This window comes from Homalodisca vitripennis, chromosome 2 (assembly GCF_021130785.1).
Source record: "Homalodisca vitripennis isolate AUS2020 chromosome 2, UT_GWSS_2.1, whole genome shotgun sequence".
NCBI lineage: Eukaryota > Metazoa > Arthropoda > Insecta > Hemiptera > Cicadellidae > Homalodisca > Homalodisca vitripennis.
The window spans coordinates 207,195,601-207,220,647 of NC_060208.1; the positions used below are offsets into that span (position 1 = coordinate 207,195,601).

The window sequence follows — 25,047 nt, forward strand, 5'->3', positions numbered from 1 at the left end:
AGAATTAAACCGTTTTGTTATGTAACAAATACGCAGTTATTATTACTTTAATATTATATGTGGGTAGTAGCTAACGGCAGATTTTCATTCTTGTGAAAAATTTTAACATACAAGTATTAGATATTAATTTATGATTCAATATTTGAGCAATCGGAAGGGAGGGAAATGTATAAACTGCATATTTAATATGCATTTCTGATCGATTCTGCAACAACAAAATATATACTAAGTAGAAATTAATATGGAATTTCAACATGAAAATATAATAAACCTCAATGTTTCTTACAAGATGGGCATCAATTTAGAGACATTATTTTCGTGGTAATATCTGGCTAGTTTTTGGGTATTTAAAGGTACAAAATATCACCAGAAAATCAAGTTCTTGACACATGTGCAAGACAAATTTAATTTAAATCATATCATTGCACAGCTCTGTTAGGTCCACACAAGAGACAATAAAGAAGTACATAAAAATTGATTTGGTAATTAATCCTTAAAACTTAAACATTATATTAATACTTTTACTAGATTAATAACATCCAGAACAGTAATATTATAGATGGGTAGATCCATTTTAATCCTAACTGAGAACGTTTTTTTTTTTTTAGAAATAGTTGGCATTTTTGCCAAATGTGATTGTAATATGTAATACAAATGTGGACAACTTTAAGCAATGCCTCAACCCTGATTGAAGTATTATAAATAAAATTGTACCACTTCTTATGAATTCAAAATTAAACAATTCAATAAATTTTCATTCTTGAGGTCTTGTAAAAAGGCTGTAAAGTAAAAAATTATCTTGGATTATTTAATTTCAAATTATTTCTTATACTTCAAGAAGTGTAGCCAATGAGACGAGTATTTACAATATAAAACCGTATTTACAATATAAAACTGTAACTATTAATTCTGCTAATGTTCGCATGTACAATAATTTATTATGTTTGTGTATTTATTGATTGTTAATATCACATTTTTATTTAAAGAATTATAATATTGCATGTATAAATAGTAAACTGATTACTATTAGTACACTGGTAAAAATTAGTTTAAGTTAAAATTGTATTAAGTTAAGAAATGGCGCCAAAGGTTATAAAATACAATACAGAGTTTAAAATTAAAAAAATTATGTATAGTGGATTCCAAAAATCACCAAATGATTATATAGTTAAATTTTAACCCATAATGTACTTATATTACAGTGTTTTGTTTGGCATACCTTAACTCCAATACTTTTAATATCAAAATATCTAACACCTTCATGTATAGCTTAGAACTGTATTTTGTGGTTTGGAAAACATATGTTTAAGTAGATTTCTATTTATAATGACAAATACCTGACAGTGTATTTAAATTCAAAAATACATATATATTAGAGTTGTTTATTCAAAACAAACATTACAGAAATTTTGTTAATCAGTGAAATTTTCATCTTGTTTGTTTATAAATTGATACTTGTTTGAAGAACATGGCGAATCAAAACAGTGAAGTAAAGAAAAATGTTGAAATAAGAAACCCTGGTCCCCTTCTGAACTTGAGTGATAAGTGTATGAACATTTTCCCGAATCTGTTTGACGGTTTCAGGGTAATTGTTCATAAAGGTCTAAGCCATCACTTTAGAGTCACACATTCCATTTACCTGAGCTCAATAACTCCTGGGAATTACAGATTTGGAGCGACCTACGTGGGTAATAAAGAGATTGGAGTTCACGAGGCTGTACCTGTGTTGTTAGGGGATATTGACAGTAGTGGAAACATGAATGCGAGTATCTACCACTTGTTCGGCTCAAGATTCAAGGTAAGATTTGATGGACAGATGGAGAACAGGTCATTCGTGAATTCACAACTCACAGCACATTATTTCGGCAACACGTTTACAGCTTCGGTAGTGTTGGCAAATGCTGATATTATTACTAAATCTGGAGGTCTGTTGCTTCAGTATCTCCAGAGTGTGACCCCAAACTTGGCAATAGGAACAGAACTTGCCTTCTTGCGCAACCTAGTGAACAAAAAGTATCCAGAGAAGACCATTATGGACGTGACGGAAACACAAGTGGCAGTAGTTGGAAGATATACGACAGCTCATTCCGTATGGAGCACAGTTCTTAGTGTCAATAACATTCTCTTGTCCTGCTACAAAAAAGCCAGTGACCAAATTGAGTTTGGTATTGAACTGAACACGAACTTCCGATCCAACGAGTCAGTCGGCTCACTTGCCTACAAGATTAAACTGCAAGACCGTGGGATTGTATTTAAAGGTTGTGTTGATACAAACACCAACATCGGATCTGTTTATGAGCAAAGGATTTGTGGCTCTCCCTTTGCGTTTTCCGTCAGTGCCAATTTAAATCACCGAACAAGTAATTTTAGGTTGGGTTTGGGATTTATAGTTGAATAATTGTTATTAAAAACCTTCATTAATCATTAACAACTTTTAATCAAACTCGATTTGTATATATTTTTTGGAAGATGTTTGGAGTTATGAACACCCATTCACAATATTTTCAGATGCACATTTCAATTCCTAACTACAGATTATGGCTATTGTATTTGTATACATTACTCTCTATAATTTATGCAAAACATTTTTTATTATCAGTTTATTTCTTTTAATTTTTTGTATTAAGTATTGTAAAGGCAGAAGACATGTATAAACAAAAACCTCCTTCCACTACCACTGTACATTTTTATAAAATTATTTAAATAGTTTAAAATATTTTGTATTAAAAGATTTGGTAGAAATAAAAAATATATATGCTATCCTCAAATAGGTATATTTACATTTACATTGAGGAGTAAACTATGATGTCTGTAACTTTGAAGTGTAACTCTTTGCAAGGATTTACTACTACTTAGCAAGTTTCAATAGCCCTCTCACCAATGGTAACAGAAATTTCACACTTTATGTGAAATCTGAACCATGAATATTCTGCTGTTTTTTGGAATGGCACAAAAATCCAGTATCTAATGTCTAATTCTATCTTTCATAATGGAAGAGTAATGCCTAAGATAGACCTGGACTTTTAGGATCTCCATGTCTTGCAAAAGTATGGTGGGGGGACAAGAAAAGAGTTCCAATAGAGGATGGTTTGGGAATCATCCTCACAATCCAATGATGGATCTGGACTTATTAAAGTGGGGTGGCAAAGTATCCAAAACTTCCTTCTTGCTTTTCATACAGAAAAAGGAATACACTAGACTACGTGTCATGTAAAATGCTTAGCTAAGGACAGAAAGAGAGATGTCCCATGGAGGGATTTACATCATCATCGAACTCAGTTTTACCAAACTACGAATTAAGATTTATGCAAAATTTCAACCCTATAGCTCAATTCATTGAAATATCTTGCAGAAACCGAGAGACATTTTTCACAGACCCCTGAATGATAAAATCATATTTAACAAACAGGAAGCAGCACGTCATTTATTTAGATAGATCAATCGGGGAGCTCCACAGGGGTCTGTTTTTGGACCATTACTTTTTCTTTTGTACATAAATGACTTGCCATCAAATGTAGGAGGGGCATCAGTTTTTTCGCTGATGACACTAACCTTTACAGTTTCAACACAAAATAAAATTGATTTGGAAATTGCCCCGAATAATTCAATAATCATGGCTAGTTCTTGGTTTTGTTCCAATGGACTTATGCTAAACAGTGATTAAACTCAGTACAAGTATTTTGCTTTTCACATAATTTGTTCTGTAACCAGTTTTACTACTGTTAGAACAATGTATTTTGCCTATATCTTTTCGCATCTGAGATATGGGGTGGCTTTTTCGAGGAAATTCTACAAATTTTGGCTTCAAAAAAGAATTGTCAGGATAATATGCCACTTAAACTATCACAAATGATGTAAAGAGTCTTTTGTAACTCATAAAATGTTAACATTTCCATGTATTTATATTTTCGCATGCAACATTTTTTTAAAGACATCCTAATTTGTTTGATAACTATAGTCTACAAACATTCTATCCACTTAGGCAAACTGTATTACAATATCCTGTGCATCATCTAAAAATGTATGAACAAGGGGCTCAATATTCATTCCTAAAATTGTTCAATGCTCTACTCTTTTTCAAATAAAACAAATATATTATTTTGAAAGTGATTAAATTCTCCCTAAAGAGCTACCTTTTGAGCCGGGCATTTTATTCGGTGGACAAATTCTTAAAATTACTGTTGTTTAGTTTTTAACGCAAACTATACATTTAAGTTTAATGTGGCATTAGATTTTTAAAATTAGATGTATAGAATTGACAAATCAATTAATCATATGTTTACTGGGTTATGCTTAACATTATAAACCAACATGATGCAATAAATGAAATGAAATTTAGATCTATACGCATGACTTGTCAGAAACCAGTCACATCAACCAAAATTCTCTATTTAATTCACTTTAATTTCTTCTGCAATACAGAGAAAACAGAAACACATTATATACAACTAAAACCAGTTCAGGTACCTGGTAATATCAAACCTTATCAAACCGCTAAAAATTGAAAATGATAATCATATTTTGGAATTTAAATTTTATTTTAATAAAAGATAAAATTATATCAATCCTTAAATTGTAAAACAAAATATATGCTGTAGAGATTTAATTGTACTGAATTGCAAATGGCAAATTTGTACATTTGAGAGATTGCTTCAATCAAGCCACAACTCAGCTGTGAGGCTAACTATAATTTTTTAATTTATATTTTTGAAAATTTCACAACTCATTATTTGAATGGATTTGGTTCAGTCTCAAAGTCAGATAAACAATTATACATTATACCCAGACATGATTTAATTCTAATGATGAATCATTAAGTATGAACTAATGTGAACTTTGCCCTTCAAATATTTGCAAATAGCCCTGCAGTCATGGTTCTCACTGATATTGTAAACATTCAACTTTCACTGGTCCAATATTTAACTAATAATTGCCCAATTTAACACCACTACGACCAGACTTTTAGTTCAATTTGAATCATTTCACTTGCTACTTGAAAGCAATTACACTTATTTTGATGCCTTTGTATTATAAGCAGTTAATTTTCAATGGTACAACTTTACGAGGAAGTCTTAATCCACCTACACATTTAACTACTATTATGTATATATACTATTACATAAAGAATAAATAAAACACATGTTACAAATAAATACAATATTTTATTCAGGAACAGAGTGACCAAATTGCAAATAGAATCTAAGCACTATTTCACTATTAAATTTAAAAGCATATTTTATAAATATAATATTTACAGACAAACATTTACACAATAAAACCAACAACAAATAATAGGCCATTACATTTCTCTAACTAGGCCTGGCCATAATCACATTTATTTAAATATTATTTTGACATCGTAAAAATATTTGTTACTGGTTCTTCTAGAATATCTAAGTTAGATATTTTCCCTTAACAAATGACTATATTGAATAATGTTTTACATTTTAAGCCTCGTACAGTAAATAATCTTTTAGAGCTTTGGGGAGGGGCAGGGAGGAAACTGCTGTTTTCTGGATGTGTTGTAATATTGCGTCTCTACATGCACTCTGCAGGCTGGCCACTACAACAAACACAAACTAAATGAGAACTGTATCTTTTTTTCTTTTCAGAAAAATTTTAAATTCTTAAATTATTCCACACTCTTTGTGCTGTGTTTGAATAAAGCGTGTGTTTTATGTAGCTTTACAACTCTATCAGGTGTTGATATAGATAACACCAAGAGTTTACCTGAAATTACGTTTGATTAAACACAATTGAGCTATGCCCAAATAAAAAACAAACAATCAGACTTATAACAATTTCATGAAAATATTCAAATAAACAAAACTGAGAATAAACATACGTTTACAAATTAACATATGATCTTTTTCATTCTCCCCAGCTTTTCTTTTTAGTTTAAGTTATAATCCGAGATATTGGCTGGAAGACGCCTGACTCTAGAGCTTTCTCTCACAAGAAAGGAGCAGTTGATGACTGACAGAGTTTCGGTTCTTTTCTTTTTTGAGTAGGCAAGTCTATGACTTCTGATAGTGGGCCTAGTTGATCTCTTGTAAGGTCTTGTTTGGAGTAGGTGAACATGAGAGAAGGTGGAGGTTGCATCCGGGCATGAGAATGAGCAGACCGATACTAAAGTTGCCTTCTTCCAGAGTGGTGTCTGACCTTCTCTCACTAAGTAGATCAATGTCTTCTCGGGTTATAGGTCTGATTACGGAACATGGTCACCTGAGGAAGCATCTTCACAGAGTCGGAATCCTTCAGAAGGATCAGCTCTGTAGAATGTGTGATAAGCAGGATGAAACTGCCAAACACTTGCTCCTTGACTGCCTTTCAATAGCAAGGGAGCGGTATGCCATCTTTGGCAGTTTGGACAAGCGTGGTGAATTTCCCCAGGAGGACCTGATAGGTTGTTTTCGGTAGTTTGTGGAACTGCTGAAATCATAGACTCGTATGCCTCACGGTGTGCTTGCGGGGTGCGCAAAAGGCCCTTGAAGATTAAGTGCATGGCAGTAGGCCGCCCCATAGAAGAAAAATAAGAAGGAGGCATGTCTTGTAAGCCCTTAGATAAATAATAGTCACCTGCAGGAGGTGAGTGTCTTGTCGATATTGTAGTTTCATGACCGCCAGGAAGATGAATGTAAGCATGATCAGCATTTCCATCTATCAATGTTAAGTCTTCCACTGAAGGGTCATATTTAGAGTTACAAATATGGTGCTTCATCACAACTGGGCTGGATTTCATGAGCCAAGTTGATGTTGACACTCTACCAGATCGCCTACGATGTCCAAACATTCTCTCATGAGGGGTGCAGTTTGTGGAAGTACATAAGAGAGATCTCACTGCGTGTAAGACTTCACCCAAAACTAATTCCCATTTAGAAATATCTAAATTCTTATTTTTTTTAGAGCCAACTGCACAGTTTTCCACACAATCCTATAATAGCGCTTTATCTGCCCACCGCCTTGAGGGTTGTAAGGAACGGTGCGACTAGTGGCAATCCTGTTGCCAAACAAGTGGTCCTTACACAATCCTATAATAGCGCTCTACCTGCCCATTGCCTTGAGGGTTGTAAGGAACAGTGTGACTAGTGGCAATCCTGTTGCCGAACAAGTGCTCCTTACACAATCCTATAATAGCGCTCTACCTGCCCATTGCCTTGAGGGTTGTAAGGAACGGTGCGACTAGTGGCAATAAATGAGATTCCTCGGTCAGAATGAATGAATGAATGAAAGCAGGTGTGCTGAATACAGTAAATTGCTTGAATTTTGATATTACAGTTTCTGATGAAAGATCTGGGCAAGGAAAACCAAATGGGAATCTCGAATACTCGTCTACAATAGTAAGAATGTAGCAGTTTTTTGAAGATGTTGGCAAAGGCCCTTTGAAGTCAACATTAAGTCGTTCAAATTGAGTTTTTGATTTGATGAATGTTCCTTCATTTCTGCAAAATCTAGGTTTTACTTCGACACAAACTCTACAAAAAGATGTTAATTTCCTGATTTCTTCCATGGTGTAGGGTAAATTCTTACTCCTGACCCAGTAATACATTCGAGTTTTGCCTGGATGGCATAGTAAATTATGGAAACTTCTAAGCTGATCAAGTTTTTCATTAATAAAACTACAAATTCCGGTGCATGTTAAGATGTCAGCAGCAACATTTTCTCGACCTGGCCTATAAACAACGTCATAGCTATAACAAGAAAGTTCAAGTTGTCACCTCATGATCTTCGTATTCTTCATTTTACTAGACAATTTTGAATAGAACATAAAGGAAACAAACCAACTCAAATAAATCTAATCTAAATAAAGGAAACAGATCTGTAACCAGCTTAAAGTGCCTCCCAAGTAAATAGTGTCACCACTTCCGGACTGCCTCTATGATAGCATATGCTTCTTTTTCTATAGAACTATGCTTCAATTCACTTGAATTGAGACCACTTGAAAAGAAAGCCACTGGACATCCATATTGAGTGGGGGTTGCAGCTATAGTAGTCAGAAGTACCTTTCTACGGTAAATGGCTGATTAGGGCAAATAGGAAACATAGAGGGATTTTCAATCTCTTCTTAAGCTCATTGAAAACAGAGATAGCCTTTGGCGTCAAGGAAGAATCCATTCATTGTAAGTGGCTCGATTTTCTCTGAAAATCTGGGTATGAATCTAGAGAAGTGAGAAAACATACCAACTGTTCTCATGAGAGAAGCAGTATCGGTAGGAAGAGGAAAATTCTTAAGCGGCAGAAGATGGTCTAGGTCTGGTTTGATCACTCCATTACTGATTGTGTAACTCAAAAAATTAATTGTGGTCGAACTTTTAGTTTTGTTAATAGTTAGACCATATTCGGTTTGGACCAAACTATCCAATAGCACTTATTAATGCTGGTAGCTCTATTAGTTAACCGTTAGAGGATCAACTTTAGGAATACAAGTAAGCACAAGAATTAATGTTCTTGCATATACAGATGTTGTCACTCTCTCAACACACGTAAAAGGCCTGTGGGTGTGCATACAAGAATTTTTATTCTCAAACCTGAGGTTAGTTATTAATACTGGTAGCTCTATTAGTTAATAGTTAGAGGATCAACTTTAGGAATACAAGTAAGCACAAGACAATTAATGTTCTTGCATACACAGATGTTGTCACTCTCTCAACACACGTAAAAGACCTGTGGGTGTGCATAGCCTACAAGAATTTTTATTCTCAACCCTGAGGTTAAACATTAGTGGTGAAATGCTTAAATGCACACATATCTCAAGACAACCACTAGTAAATTTAATAAATATAGAAGACCAAAATTTTAAAGAGTTTGTACAATTTCAATATTTGGAGATGATTATATTGAATAAAAAATATAAAAGTAAATTAAATCGAGAATGGGATACATTTAGCTAATACGTCTAAATGTAGATATGAGAAAATCTTAAAGATCAAAGACAATATTATAACACTGATAAAAATGAAATTTTATCACACAGTACTATGTTGTGTAGTGTACAGTGGATAACTAGAAAATCCACATGCATATGATGGTAAATAAGGTTGAGTCAGAATTATCTGATGGAAGCATGCATGAAGGAGGCAGAGGGCAGTAGAAGGTTGAGTACGATTGTTTGTGTGGCTGACTCACTGGTAACTAAGACAGTTGAGTACGATTGTTTGTGTGGCTGACTCACTGGTAACTAAGACAGTTGAGTATGATTGTTTGTGTGGCTAAGACTCACTGGTAACTAAGACAGTTGGGTACGATTGTTTGTGTGGCTAAGACTCACTGGTAACTAAGACAGTTGAGTACGATTGTTTGTGTGGCTGACTCACTGGTAACTAAGACAGTTGAGTATGATTGTTTGTGTGGCTAAGACTCACTGGTAACTAAGACAGTTGGGTACGATTGTTTGTGTGGCTAAGACTCACTGGTAACTAAAACAGTTGAGTACGATTGTCATATGAACTCTTAAACGAGTTATTAACAGTCGATAATACAGCAAGTTGAGACTAAGTGAAAAAAAGTCTTAAGATTATATAGAAGTTTCTCAATAATTGGTCACTTTTTAAACACTATTTGAATATAAATGCGTGGCTATTAGTATCTTTTAAACAAATGAAACAGACTTTATCGATCATTAGTAATTAGACTTAAGACCTGGAGTGCATGCAATTTGTCACAGATAAATAGAGCCACTATGCAAGCTGTCTCAACTCTAATCAGGATTTTCATAAAAGTAGGTTTATTCACGGCACAGCTTTAAAAATTAAAATTAATGCACTTACCACCATACAATTGAACAATTCTGACTTGTTTTGTTGTTCCGTATACATCAACGACAGCGTAGAGTGGACCTTCTTTGAATGGAATGTCTTTTGAACATGGTCCTTGGTCTTCACCATTTATTATGAAGTGCATTTCTGCTACATCTCCTTTTCCTCTGCCACCAGGTATGTAGACAACCCCTATTCTGCTACCGACATCTGTTGGAAGTATATCAAGAGGAAGAATTGATGATCCTGATGGTCTTAAAACACTTCTTGGTATTATTCCTCGTGATGTTTTAACGTTATTCATGTCCCCAAGAAAGTATTTCTTTTCTCCATCATGTTTAGAAGGTATTCCATGTATAGTTGGCATCGGGTTTGCCCCTTCATAAACATTGTTATGTGTTTTGGTTATAGCATAAATCCATGATGTGCTCATATTTGTAAGATCTGGTAATGCATACTCTGGCAACATACCTCCACAAGTTGCAGCAGACTGAGGATCCAACTGTGTCAAGCCCAACCTCATATAACCACTCCAACCACGCTCATTTTTCTCAATTTCAACTAAAAATATTTCACCAGGCATTAAAGGCTTTTCACTAAAGGTTAATGCATTAGCAAAGCTACTTTTCCTATATGCAACTGTATTGTCATCATACAAAATTATGTTATCTCCATGATAGGGATGAAACCGAGATGCAATTTTTTTAGTTACTTTGTCATCCATGATTTTCAAAAATGGATTTCAAGTTATTTTTTACAATGAATTTCAAATTCCCTTACCTGAACTATATCGAATTACATAACTAAGATAATTGTAATAATACTTAATTTTAGTCAACTAACATAACAAACAACTTAACCTCAAAACAACAAAGAGTAAACACTTCAATTACTCAATTCTTTCCAGAAAAGAGCAGGATATACTAGATAACATCTGATTGTGAAACCAAAGACCTCTAAATATATTTGTATATATTATTATATTATATAATTATTAATAATAATTCATTATTAACTAATAACAATAATTTAACATTATCAAAGAAAATATAATGATTGAATGCATACGCAGATATAATGGTATTACCTTAAAACGTTATAAAGTCTATTCATTTATTCCTCTGGTCTGATCCTTCTAACTTTAATACTTTACAAGAAGTGATAGGCTAGTATAGTTTTCTATATAACCAAAGATACAGTTAATCAAAATAGTTGTCTTCACAGTTAAGGTAGGGAATAATACTTGAAACATCCCAGCTAAAGAAGGGCATACAGGTCAAACAGTCAGCCAGTGTTTCTTAAAAGTAAGATAATTATAGAACTATGAAACCATTCTAGGAGAGAAACCACGATATCAAAGCTATGAATCTTGGTTGTCAGATGTTCATGACTAAATCATATAATCAATCTTATAAACTTCTCTTCGTGCTCTAGTGCACCCACATCTTAAATTTTACTCTGCCATCTGGTCACCCCACCAAATTTACCTGAAGATTGAAATCGATAGGGTCCAACGGCGCTTTTTGAGGTTGGCCGGTACTCTACTCGGCTACAGGTTCATCGACGTTCCAACTCAGGAGGTAGCAATACTTCAACTTCCATCTCTTGAAGCCAGGCGTGTTATCCAGAGCATCTTCTTCCTGTACTGCCTTGTCAATTCTGAACTTAACTGCCTTGGGTTTTTGCAACGTGTCAACTTCAGAGTATTTACATGCACAGATCTGTCACCTTATTGGCCAAACCTATAGCTTTTACCTCCTACATTATCAACTCCACTTTACGGAGAATTCATCATCATTCAAACATCAAACCCTCTAACTTTGACTTATTCTACTCTACATATTCTTCCTTCAAGCGTAACTAACAAATATAAATTTGCAACTTTAGTAGTGAACAGTGAACCTCCCTTTCTCTTCGTTGTTCTTTTAAAGGGCCACATAGAGTGTAATTAATTTCATTGTCAATTTTTGAAGTCTGTCTTTAGGCACTCAAATTGACGTCGTCTGTCCCTCGCTTGATCACTTCTCTTAGCTGAGCTGTTTGTTTTGGTCTATTGGTTAGTTATGTTAGGACTGATCCGTAAGACTGTGTCAGTCACAAATAATATTTGTTACGTTATGTCGCAGCACACTTTTTCACTAAAATAAATAAAAACTGATTATATATAATTTAAATTGGGACTTGTACTCTGTAGATCGTAATTAGTAACTTATTTTATTTTGTCTTCAAAAGGTTCCCTAGGTTATGTTTATATACAGAACATTTTTTACTGATATATACGTTTATATAAGTTACGGAACTTTTTAATTTAATTTCATGCTTCCCTGAGACCGATCATGCATCTTGGAAAGACATTGAAACCAACAAGTATTTATAAATTTGCTATCTCTAGTGTTCAGTTGATAAAATGCTATAGTACTTCAAGTCCTACTATATTTGCAGTTTCTTCCGGTAAGGTAATAATAATGGCAATAATTAATTGTAAATTAGAATGTTTTTGTATTTGTACATAACCAATAATTTGGTTATGGTGGTGATTGCTTACTATACTGCAGCCCCTTTAGCTTCAGTGCCCAATATATCGAATAGTGTTGGTCTAACTAAAATTCCGGGTAGGGTACGATAAGCGGACCCGGTTTTTTATATCGAAGAATGTAATCATCGATACCTAATATTCGCATCTAAAATTCTAGACTATTAATCGATATAAAAGTATCTATAGTCCTCTATAATAAACACATGTTTTAAATTAAAATATGAATTTAATATTTACAGTGATGAAACAAATTATTATAACCAAAATTAGGAAAACTGAAGATGACCATATTTGCTCCTCTCACAGTTACAGTTGTTTCTCTCTCACAAATTTCACATAATGGGTTTTTCAGTCCAACATGTTGAAGCCACGTAAAACATGTCTTATCATCAAAGCAATGTCGTGTAGTTTTCTAAAGTTGACTGCTATTTTAAATAATCTAATGTTACTTATGTAAAATTGAAATATTACCTTAAGTTTATTATTTGAAAGTGTTTACAGCTGTTCATATAGATTATTTAAGTTAATTGTTCAAAATAATTAATCAGTATCTATTGATTATATCGAATGTTATGATTAAGTAATACCGTTTGCAAATTTCGATATAAAAAACCGGGTCCGCTTATCGTACCCTACCCAAAATTCCTAATGTTCGTTGTATCATTCTTTTTCAGGTTTTGATGTAAGTGGCTTATAAGATATACAAACCACCAGCTTCATTAGTTCATTGGGTAAACAAACCAACTAAGTAGCTATTTGCAGTAATCACCCACAATACAATTGGTGATATATTTTGTCATAGCTATGAAAGCAATTTAGTTGTATGTGTCACCCACCAGATAACGCCAGTTTGATTCATTCTTGACAGTTCATCGATTGTTGACTTTGCTTGATTTATCATGCCTATGTTTATCATGTTATTTATTGTTTTTATTGTGAGTAAAGATTGTAGAGCAAAATCTCCAGTGAGAGAAAATAAAGATTTGTAGATTGCAAGAATGAAGTCATTATGAATACAATAATAATTCCCTATCCTTTTTGAAGAATATGACAAGTTTTAGTTATTTTAAAGTAAGTTACAATTTTTATAAATCCAAAAAAGTATTTAGAATATTAATTGTGGTACTGTTAATTGATAAATGTATAAAAATGTGGTTACGCAGCAATACAAAGAATTGGCTTTAACTCCTGAATGTTGATCAAGTATTTAAAAATTTTGTAAAGGATATGTGTTCATCATGATGTTTGCATTTTTATGGGCGACTATTCTATCCTTCGTACACTCCAAACAAAGATATTTTTATGGAAAGTAAATTTATGTATGGTTTTTTAAATCCATACCTTTGTAGGATTATTTTATCAATTACTCTATTTAAAAATACACTTATTTATCAACAATTGAAAAAAGAACTCAAAATTGTCCTGGAAAATAAGAAAATTATGTAGTCCTATTCTCTCTCTTGTGTTATATCACAGACCATTTTCACCCTGATCTTTTGATATGGCCATGAAAAAGGGCTAGGATAAAAGAGTTAAGAAAATAAAGTAAAAATGTATACTTTTTATTAAAATATTATTATCATTACAAAACTTAAAAATTAATGTAGAAGTAGATTTTTCAATTTAATGACTTCGATATCATAGGTTACACACATAAAATGTAAGTTTATACAGAGCAAATAGGATAAGTTAAGTAAGTACAAATTATACACGGAACAAAATATTTGCAATCATTATTCAATTTAGGGCAAGGAAAATGTGGTGTTGCTGTCATTCGGATTTCTGGACCTCAGTCGAGCTCTGTTTTGTCAGAAGTGGCAGGTCTGAAAAAATTACCTGAGCCAAGGAAAGCACTTTTGAGGCGACTTAGGCATCCAGAGCTCAATGAAATCCTTGATCAAGCATTAGTGTTGTGGTTTCCAGGTTTGTATAAAAACTATTTAAAATAGAACTGAAAATAAGTAGTTATCCAGGGTTTATTATTAGTGACATCTTGTATTTGAGTTAGTTTTGTTATTATAAGTAATAAACTTATTAACTTAATTATTTTTGCACATGAATATTTTATATATATATATATATATATATATATATATATATATATATATTTTCTATGTATCCAAAATTCTATTATAGTTAAATTGTAATTTAAGGTGAGAGTATAGGAGGTGGGTTTTTGTACAAAACTATATCAACTAACAAGATTTAGTATCAAAAATATATATTAGCTGTAAATGTATAATGTTTTTCATTGCCAATCATTACAATATAAATAAAATTTAAGTATTATATATTGTTTTAAACATTATAATAAAACAGTTATTTTCTTCATTAATGTTTTTTATTGTGTAAAACCATTACATTTTGCTTTCAAAATGCTTTCACTGTGTCATGAATGTAACCAATCATTACGGCATAATCAGATCATATTCTAGGTGGAAAATCGCCATCTTTACTATAATGTACTTTGGGTATTTACAGAATCTACTGTATGATTGAAATAAAAGTTATGTTTTCAGGAAGCTTACGCTATTGGAAATGAGAAAAAAAATATATTTTGTTACAAATAATGGGTTATTTTTATCTCAAGGGAGTAATACATTTTTGTGTGAGAAAAGAACCTTCTTTGGTTAAAGCAATTTTAAACTGCAATTTGTCATATATATTTTTTGTTATTAAGCTTATATGCCTACTTTTATAATTTACACCAACTAACAAAGAAAAAATCTTCATTTACTAATAATATGTTGCTATTATAAATTCAACAAAAATTTGCTTCCGTGTGGCAGATTATTGAGTAACTTGTTACTCATTTTATGGAGACCGATTTTCCTACTGACTTGCCACATTGAAAAGGATGTAACAGTTCCCAAAACTAGAGGGTTCCATGTCTGTTAGATGCTTAGAATGACACCTTGGTCCATGGGCTGAATTAAAGGTGTGACATTTGGAGGAAGGTACATGACAGAAATATTACCAGAAGTAAGTTCATTGGCAAGGGATGTGCCCTACAGTTGTCTAGCAAAAGAACGGCTTTTGTATCTTCTGGTTTTCCCAAACTGACAAAATGAGATTTTATTGATGGTCAAACTGGTGAAAGACCCAGTCTTTGAACAGTTCTGCACTCATCTAAGCAGTACTTTGAGCTACATAATGCACTGGTAGATAAGTAAGGTTCTTAAATGCTCTGGCTTTTTGTATTTGCCTATTACGACCAGTTTAAGGGTATGATCACCAGACACATTCGCACGGTACAAGAATGTCATCCTGTCTGTTCATTTTAAAACCTTTGGCACTTTTTCGTCAAGACCTGCTCTTTAACATTTTGCTTTTTAGGTTTTATGTTTACGCTGTGGAGTGAGGCAAACAGTGCCATAACAAGCCGGTTTCATCTGCATTATATGCCTAGAATGGACTCAAGTGAAGTTTTCAACGAAATCTTGAAAAATATTTTTGCTCATTTGCAGCAACTTCGTCAGCAGACTTAGCTTCTCCTGAAAAATCTAACTTTCGGATCCTATAGATAACCTTAAATTTATGTAGCCAACCACTTGAAAGCGTATATTTATCTTAATTTTTGTCTATTGTTGTTGATGCCAGATTATAGACAATTCCGGATTAAGGAGGTTTTACTGTACTTGTGTTGCACACATATTGTATTAAAGTACATAAAGCTATTTGCTAACTCATTACACACTCAAATAATGTTTATTGAGTTGTAAAATTAGATTAATGTTTTAAAGTAGTTGAAAAAAATGTTTTCAATAAAATTATTCTATTACATCGTTGGCATTACCATGAGAGTTTTTGTAGGACAAGTAAACCTTTTTATAGGTTATGTTATAACCTGGCCCTCTTTAATTAAAAAAACCTAAAACTCTAGAAATTAGTTCAGTTAATCTTTACATCGTAACCTGTTGGACTGCTCATTGTACTGATGATGATAAAGTTGAATTGTCGTCAGTGCAATATGGAATGTTTGCACACAGGACCTCACAGTTTCACAGGAGAAGACAGTTGTGAACTGCAAGTGCACGGAGGTACAGCTGTGGTATCTGCGGTCCTCGGAGCGTTGGCCACTCTACCAGGACTTCGGCCTGCGTTACCTGGTCAGTTTAAGTTATCATACCACAGTGAAGCCTAAAATAATTGGATGAAAAGTCCTTTGTGACACAATTTATGACTGAATGGTGCAGGAGAATTTACAAAGCGTGCGTTCTATTCGAACAAACTGGACCTCACGGGAGTAGAGGGGTTGGCAGACCTGATACACGCGGAGACGGAGATGCAGCGGAAGCAGGCTCTACACCAGATGGAAGGGGCATTGAGTCAGCGCTATGACCAGTGGCGGGATCGACTCAAGAGAGTAGGTAAACAGAAGTTTTTGTGTTAGTAGAATACGGTCATGCTTATTTCATTAGCAAATTCCTATGGAGAACATAAGCCATTGCAGTTGATCTTGTAATAACAAACATTTAAACCTAGGAATGTGAAATCTGGACTGATCTTGCATTCATATAGTCTTTTTGTAGTTCAATGTTTTTATAGAGTGGGAATAATTGCACCAAAAAGGCGTTGGGAATTGGCCAATGGCGAAGTGTAGCGGGTATAACGGTTATTACAAAATAACCAGATCAAGTAACATGGAGCGTGACTGCTGCTTGGATGGGTGACCGCTGAGCGATACTGTCCTTACAAGCAGCCCGCCTGCCCGGCCATTGGTGGTGGTTCGGAAGTCACCTTTAAGCCGTTGGTCCCCAGGTTAATTGTTAGAGAGAGCTTCTTCCCTAACTTCGCCTGGTAAAATAAGACATCTTTACTTTACTTTTATTTATTAGAGCATGGGGAAGTGGTTTACCAGATAAAAATGCCCAGTAAGCACAAAATATCCCATTTTTTTGTATTCTTTATAATGTCTTTATGAAGATTTATGACAAAAATAAATATTACTCCAGTCTGTTAAAGGTAAGCGTGAAACACAAATCCGTGATCTCAAGATCTATAAAATTATCAAATTGCCTACCACAAGATGTGGTCAAAGTAGTCACTGTGACTTGATAGAGGGCTGTACCTTGCCTGAAGTGAATTCTGTTTTTCTTAGCACTTCAGACATCACACTACACAATTACTGCAACAATAAATAACAAGAAAGTGGAAAATTTGTATAAATTGAACATATATTTGTGTACATTGGAACAGACAGCAGACTTCTTTACAGAGAGGTTTTCAGTATTCTCTTTTAAGATTTTACAGTACCTACTTATAGAAAATATATGGAATCTGAGGATAAAATATGTTTAAATAGTTAAAAAAGAATGGTTTACTCTGAATAAGAAAAAGATACCTCACAGTATAAATACCGCAGTATTGATGTTTTTGATTCCAGTGCATCGCTCATGTAGAGGCATATATTGACTTCAGTGAAGACCAAAATATTGAAGAAGATATTCTAGAGGAAACAAATAAAGAGCTGAAGTCACTTCTGCAAGACATGCAGGTAAATGTGAGAAACACCTCACAAGACTTGTATAATTAATTAACTAACTATGTTCTAGAACACCAACTAGTACCTCACTTAGTCTATTTTTAACCCTTTTATGCAAAAATATTCTCTGACAAAATTGAATTTTGCAATTGTATTTTTAAGGTGAAAACTTACAGTGTACCAAAACAACACTTGAAGTTGCCTATCGACTTCACTAGAACTTGCTGCTATTGAATACAATATACAACAATTTTATACTAATTGTATAATCAAAAATACACTGAAAGTATGTATCAATTGAGGTTAAACATCAGTTTGTGCAAAAATTTCATATATGAAAGTAGTTACATGAATACCAATCACATTAATGTATAACCGATAAATTCTAACAAAATCACTTATGTTTAGCTTTGTCCTAAGATATAAACTGAAAACTCAACTATTTTAGTCCTAGTTGTAAAATTCCTTGATACCTTATTAAATTTAAGTATAATAAATTATGATAACATACATTTTTATTCATATTTCATATCTTTACAAAATACTTTTTTTCTTGTTTAGAGAGCACTTTTCATCTTTGTTTACTTTTGAATTGAAGCATCTGGAGGATCTGTCTTGTGTTAGGGTAAGAACACTCAGAACGCATGTGGTATGGCTCATCTTCTGGTGTCAAAAACGAATTGCAAAGAGGAGATCACACTCCCTATAACACACATCATTAACCTATTCTTTAAGGGAGATATTTTCCTGAAAGCCCTGAAATCATCCAAAACAGTTCCAAAATTCAAAAAAGGACTCACAACCTCAATAGAAAACTATAGACCCATATCTCTCTTATCTACTATATCCAAAGTAATTGAAAAGCGATGATTGACAGATTAATAAGTCATCTTATTAATAACAACATCCTGAGTAGTCAACATGATTTCCTAAAGGGAAGGTGAACCACCACAGCCCGGACTAGCCTTGTTGAGTACATTATCAATCAGACGGATATTTTCACAACCTTCCCATAAAGCTATGTCATAGGATGGATGTGAATAGATTAGTTTATAATACACCATCATCAGCCCCTGAGTTAGGCAGTACGAGGGCTATTCAGAAAGTAAGGAATGTTTTGGAATTAATAAAACCACACACAAGAAGAATATTTTATTATATACATGTGAAAGAGGAACTAAAATATTAATTTTCTACATAATCACCATACAAATTCAGGCACTTATATAACGATGGACAAGCTTTGTAAATACTGTGTCATAGAATTCTACAGGTGATCTCAGTTACTCAGTGACATGTACTTGGAGCTCCTCATCGTTGTTAAAACGTTGTGTGTTGCTAGCCAGGTTTTCATGGAACAAGTGAAAATCACTTGAAGCAAGATCAGGACTGTAGGGAGGAAGAGGAAAAGCTTCCCAGTTGAACGAGTTCAAGAGTTCTTATATACAATTTGCCGTGTGAGATCGAGTGTTATGCAAAAGCAATATTTTGGATGACAATTTTCCTTGGTGCTTGTTAACACGTTCAATGCGGGTGGATCGTCGGCGAGCTAAAGGACCCTGGCGCGATGTATGGCGGGATCGCCGGCACGACGCGTTGCCTAGGAATGCAAGACTGCTCAGCAGTTTTTTCAGTATCCAGTGACCCTTACAGGTCAAAATTTTGCAGTCAATGTGTTAACTTATGTGAAACAATTTCGAACAATAAAGTTCGTGAAACTTGTGGGAAACATAGAGAAAGCTCAGTTATTGTGAAACGCAGTTTTCACGCATCTTCGTCAACTTTGGCGACCAGATCGTCAGTCACAATGCTCGGGCGTCCATTCTTCTCTTGATCATGAACATTTGTTCTGCATTTTTAAACTGAATGCACCTCTTCCTGACAGAACTTTCAGTAATTATGTTGTTCCCTTACACTTCACATGGTTCTTGATGAATTTCTATTGGTTTTAAATGTTTGAAAACTGGCAGGATTTTGATTGCAGTGCACATTTCAGATTTGAATATAAAAAAATTGGCAGCGTGGAAATGTTTCCGATGTTATGGCTGGATGCGGACTGAGGAGCCAAACACCAATATATACGTGATTTGCACGCGCCTGGTGGCGTCAGGTGGAAACGTACATAAATGCCTGAGAACAATTTTGCACAAACGCTGTATAGTGACAATCTTTTATAAATCCTCAATCAAGGTATATTCCAAGGAAGTTTTTTGAATAAATTTCTTCGATCCCAGTGAATCTGTCTGTCGCAGACAAAATTTAATAACTGAAACTTGAATGTTTTTGACAAGTCAAAAAAAAGACTAAGCACATCTCCTTGAGTTACAATTCTTTTCACAATCTTGTTAACTAGACGCTCGACTGTAACAATTGTTTACTTTCCACTTCAGAATCCGAACTGATTTGATGATACTAGATTGTTTTTTCAAAATACTTGCAAACCGAATAAGTAAAACTTATTCAAAAATGTTGCTATAACAATTGCAGAATTGATATTGGGTGGTAATTTGTGATCTCAAATGTCTTATGTCCCAGGCATGATTTTCAGTGTTTCAAGTTATAAAAACAGGATTGAATTGTATCCTACAGTTCACAAAAGCTCATGTTCCTTAGAGGCATCTGCAAGATGGAAGGAGAGGGGAGCGAACGAGAGATGGTGTCAGGACTGTCATAGTTGGAGCTCCCAATGTTGGGAAAAGTAGCTTACTCAATGCTTTGTGTAAGTATTTTCCTCGATATAGTTTAGAACTGTCATTTGGTACTGCTAGACTTATTGGGTTATAAGATTGCACTGTCATTATTTAATAGAAATTGCCTAGTCTCTTCTTCTTAGATCAACATTTTTGGAACCTTACAGTTCTATAAAAAACTAGTTTATGAAGACTTATGTGAGGAAATCTACAGAATAAACTACTGTATTGGCTATACTCAAATTTATTATGTATGTGCAATCTGCTTGAATCTTTCAATCATTCTCAAAGCTTACAAATTGTATTATAAAATATAAAGAAATGTTTGTTTAAAATCTACAGCAACAAAAAACGTAACTAGCATATATGTGCAATCTTTCTAAAATTTTTAGGGAAAAACTTGTATTTTGCACCCCCACCAAAAAAATTCTTAGTTTTTTGTATAAATAACCATGAGTAAGGTTTACTTATAGAGACTGCAAGGTTTTGAATGACATATTTATGTGTGATAGTGATAACTGACTGGGTATGCAGGGTAATGTTTTATCATAATCCATCTATGGACAGTAAGTAGTACAGTTGATGTATTAAATTATTATATAAATTTAAGAACCAAGTTTAAATATTATGTTGCTGGAAAAAAAGATGTGCTTAAATTGAAATTATAATTAATTGGTTTGGACCTTTTTAACACATCAACTCCAAAAACAATTCAGCCTTAAAACGGTTAATTAATGTACCTTAACAGATAGAATATTTATTTCTTGTTTTGACAGTGTTAATTTTAAATCATTCACTGACCAAGCTAGCTATGTAAAGTTGTTTTCCGTGATGATTCACAGGCGACCGGCCCGCAGCAATAGTCAGCTCGCAGCCCGGTACAACTCGGGATGTCATCTCCACCACACTGGACGTAGCAGGGTTCCCCATGGTGCTTAGTGATACGGCCGGCCTCAGGGGCAACACCAGTGATCTTGTAAGTTTACACCTACTTGCAATATAAACGGAAAAAGAATAATAGAAGATCAGATATGTTAGAAGAGGTCACGAATAGACAGATTAACCCTTCACACGCCACTAATAAATCCATTAACGTTCCTATAATGCCAAGACAGGTAAATTGATTTTTCTTTCTTAAACCCTCTCCCGCTCGCAAGGCATGAATCGGCACGGCCACTACATAGCCACTGCAGCTTAAACGGCACAGATCGGCACGCACTGCTTTACCCAACAGAGCCGATAAGTGCTGCTCTCGAGTAGCAATAGTTTGTACTACTACGGGTTGTTTGCTATCAGGAGACCATTTACTTTACTTTTACAGTAGATTTATTCCATTATTTTGCTATTTATATTAGTTGTGCGGAAACAATGGCGGGTTGTAGTCGTACACTTCGTGACAGTGAAATCGATCTCGTTATTAGTAGTGATTGCGACGATTCAAGTGAGTGTAGTGATGTACCAGAGCTTTGTGAAGTGGTTGGTGGCATTGAGGATGTAATTTGGAGTGATCACAGTGGCAGGGGTAGTGACGGTGAGCCAGACAATCACCTTCACCAAGTAACTGCGCAACAAACAACCCGGCGCCCAGCTGTCCGTGTGCCCCTCCCTGGTCTCGTACAATCAACTTCATTGAACCAATATATAGTAAAATAATTAATATATATATAATTATAGTTAATTACAATGACAGAACGTCTGTAAGTTGAGGCGCCGCGTATTTTGACCAAACGCGACCGGCAGAGCGAATTAATTGAGGTTAGAAGCACCGTGAGCGCCTGGAAACAATGCGAGCGGGAAAGGGTTAAGTTCAAAGCTAATTTTTATTATAAATTATTAAAGCTAAAAGCAAAAATGTATAAAACAGGGCATTGCATTTAAAATTAGCGTATTTATTTGTAAAAAAACTGTTTACGAAACTGTTTATTTCAAATAAATTTAAACAATTAAATACACCTCGTTGCACTAAAAAACGAGATAAATATTTCAAACTAATCACAACACTACCACACGATGAGGAATAATAGATACGTAGTAGACGTGCACTCGTGACAAACAAAATAGCAGTAATAAATGCCACAGATGTTTGGTTATGGCTCTGTAGGAGACGCAGAACTGATGAGCTACTGATCGGAGTAGACAAAGGGTGCTCCCCTCTCTCTGCTGCAGAGTGAAGGTCGTTTATAAATACTTCCTTAGCAACCGCGATAAGCACAGCGTGCACCGGGCATTTTCGAAGGCTTTTTGTGAACTAAAAAACTCTCCAAGAGACATAATCTATAATATCGGATATAACTGTTTTTGGCGTTTTGGTCAAAGTCTACCATTCTGATATATCCATTTACAGCATGGAAAGGGTTAAAAGTACACCAGGCAGTCAACACATGATGGCTGAAATATCCGTACATTTGTTCCCAGTACATACAGGCTTGTTACTGATCTCTGACTACCTCTTTATTTTATTTATGTATGTACAATTTTTAAAAATAAAAAAAATGTTTGGTAATAAAATTCTATTTATTAAACAGAATACATTCAAATAGTTCAAATTGACTGGTTTATACAAACTGAGTTAAAATTAAAAATACAACCTATTAATTACAACTAAAAAATATTTGAAGTAAATTCAATTATTATCTTAAATCAGGATAAATTAATTTGTAAAGATCCTTTCATCTGATCATCATCATTTTTATTAGTAGTACATATTTACATATTAATAAATACATTTTCTTTATGTTTATTTCCTACCATAAGCCAGGGATGGTTGCCAATACAAAAATAAGTGGTTATAAAATGTAGTATGTACATTAAATCAAAATTAAATAAAGACCTAGAGAAAAAATGTCATTTTATTAACAAGACAATACTGCACAATAAAATTAAAGGTACCAAACGGTACCTGTATACAAGCATCTTGGCATAAAAAGGGTAGACCAACCTGGGAACAAGATATACATTTGAGTTATAGATTTCTTCCTAGTTTGCAATTTGTTCCTTATCTGTAGGCATGTAACATTAAAATGTGTTTATAAATTGCAAATTTTTGATTATCAAAATTCTCTCATCAATATAAATTGTTATTGTTAAAGATCGAGAAAGAGGGAATTCTCCGAGCTCATCAAACAGTTTCCGTTGCAGACTTGATGCTTTTGGTCATAGACGCGACTCACTACCAGACATGGACCCGAGCCAACTCTACTGCTCAGACTTTTGGAGATTTCCTACAAGAGTATATCAAAGAATTGGGACTTGAAGAGCCAGTGTCACAATGTGGAAATATCAAAAGAATATTTGGTGCTCCTGGAGAAAAAACAGATCTGGGAAATGTGTGTTTGGTTATCTTTAATAAATTGGACTTGATTGAAGACAGGACGTTTATCAATAACGTTTGTGAACAGTATTTGGACTGTGTAACCGCAATATCATGTAAAAAAAGTGAACACTTGGAACCGTTGCTGGAGAGATTGAAATTCTGCTTGGAAATTCTGTAAGTAGCCAATAGTTAAGTGTCAATAGTGAGTGCATTTATGTAAATTAAAATATCAGAAGTCACAAGATATCAAGTAGTTTTCAGGTGATTACTAACGTTAATTTTCTTTTCCGAAGCTTATCGCAAAGCTGCTGTTGATTTGGTAGTGTATGCAAAATAACCATGTACAGAAAAATAAAATTCTTAAAACCATTTGTTTACATAAGATTTAGCAATAAATGTAAATATTTTTGTGGCAAGTATGGAATTCCATCTCTTTTGTATTTTGAATTCCTACAAATATATCATGATACACTGTTAAAGAAATATTAGAATCAAATCAAACAATGGTGTTTTTTTCATTTTATCTGTTTATTAAACACTGCTTATTTTTACACAGGTGTGGTAATCCAACAAGAGAAAATGCCTCTCTAAGTCAGGCCCGCCACCGTTACCACCTGACTGCTAGTGTGGCAGCTCTGAGCCGGTATCTGGAGATGAGCGGGAATGAGAGGGAAATAGATTTAGCAGCATATCAGCTGAAGCAGGCTCTCAACGCGTTGGGTCATATCACAGGCCATGTATCCACAGAGCAGATCCTTGATGTCATATTTAGGGACTTTTGTATTGGAAAATAAAGCGATTTTCTATATTTGATCGTGTTGTCAGTAATGTTAAACATTCATTCATTTTGCAATCGTTAAATTTAAAATCACAAAAACCTTAATAGTGAATATTTACTTTTGTGAAATATCTGAAGAAGACAGCCTCACTATCAAAATGTCTAAAAACAAACACGTATTGGTTATTGTGATTTTAAAATGTAGCAATTACAAAATATTTTGTTGTAATAAACTTATACATGTAAACTTGTTTTTATTTATAGATTTATGTTTTGAGCGGAATGTAGATTATTAAAGCAGCTGCGTTGAGAATAGTTAATGAAACAATTGGAATTGAAATGGTAAAAGAAAATCACCCTATACTATAATAGACAAGGGGTGGGAATACAAACCACTGCTGTAAAAATTTAAAACAACATAAAATGCAGCACATTGCTATTATTGGTTTACATGAACATATTTATTTTCTCAACAATTAAACTCGTATGG

The 25,047-nt window shown here is 34.0% G+C and overlaps 3 protein-coding genes across 3 annotated transcripts; 2 read left to right on the plus strand and 1 right to left on the minus strand.

Moving 5' to 3' along the window:
* The first annotated feature begins 1,312 nt into the window (after positions 1 to 1,312).
* LOC124353393 (mitochondrial import receptor subunit TOM40 homolog 1-like) lies at positions 1,313 to 2,443 on the plus strand. Its single transcript, XM_046803235.1, has one exon. The coding sequence runs from the start codon at positions 1,469 to 1,471 to the stop codon at positions 2,396 to 2,398; it is 930 nt and encodes a 309-aa protein (XP_046659191.1). The 5' UTR covers positions 1,313 to 1,468; the 3' UTR covers positions 2,399 to 2,443.
* Positions 2,444 to 5,142: 2,699 nt separating this feature from the next.
* On the minus strand, positions 5,143 to 10,652 carry LOC124355328 (neuralized-like protein 2). The gene is made up of 2 exons (XM_046806426.1): positions 9,768 to 10,652; positions 5,143 to 5,563 (listed from the first exon to the last, which is right to left on the minus strand). Exons 1-2 carry the CDS (start codon positions 10,477 to 10,479, stop codon positions 5,448 to 5,450), a joined length of 828 nt encoding a protein of 275 aa, XP_046662382.1. The 5' UTR covers positions 10,480 to 10,652; the 3' UTR covers positions 5,143 to 5,447.
* Positions 10,653 to 11,794: 1,142 nt separating this feature from the next.
* Positions 11,795 to 24,587, plus strand: LOC124355329 (tRNA modification GTPase GTPBP3, mitochondrial-like). Its single transcript, XM_046806427.1, has 9 exons — positions 11,795 to 12,206; positions 14,038 to 14,214; positions 16,281 to 16,400; positions 16,488 to 16,657; positions 17,678 to 17,788; positions 20,390 to 20,495; positions 21,309 to 21,442; positions 23,556 to 23,953; positions 24,336 to 24,587. Exons 1-9 carry the CDS (start codon positions 12,092 to 12,094, stop codon positions 24,571 to 24,573), a joined length of 1,569 nt encoding a protein of 522 aa, XP_046662383.1. The 5' UTR covers positions 11,795 to 12,091; the 3' UTR covers positions 24,574 to 24,587.
* The last annotated feature ends 460 nt before the right edge of the window (positions 24,588 to 25,047 follow it).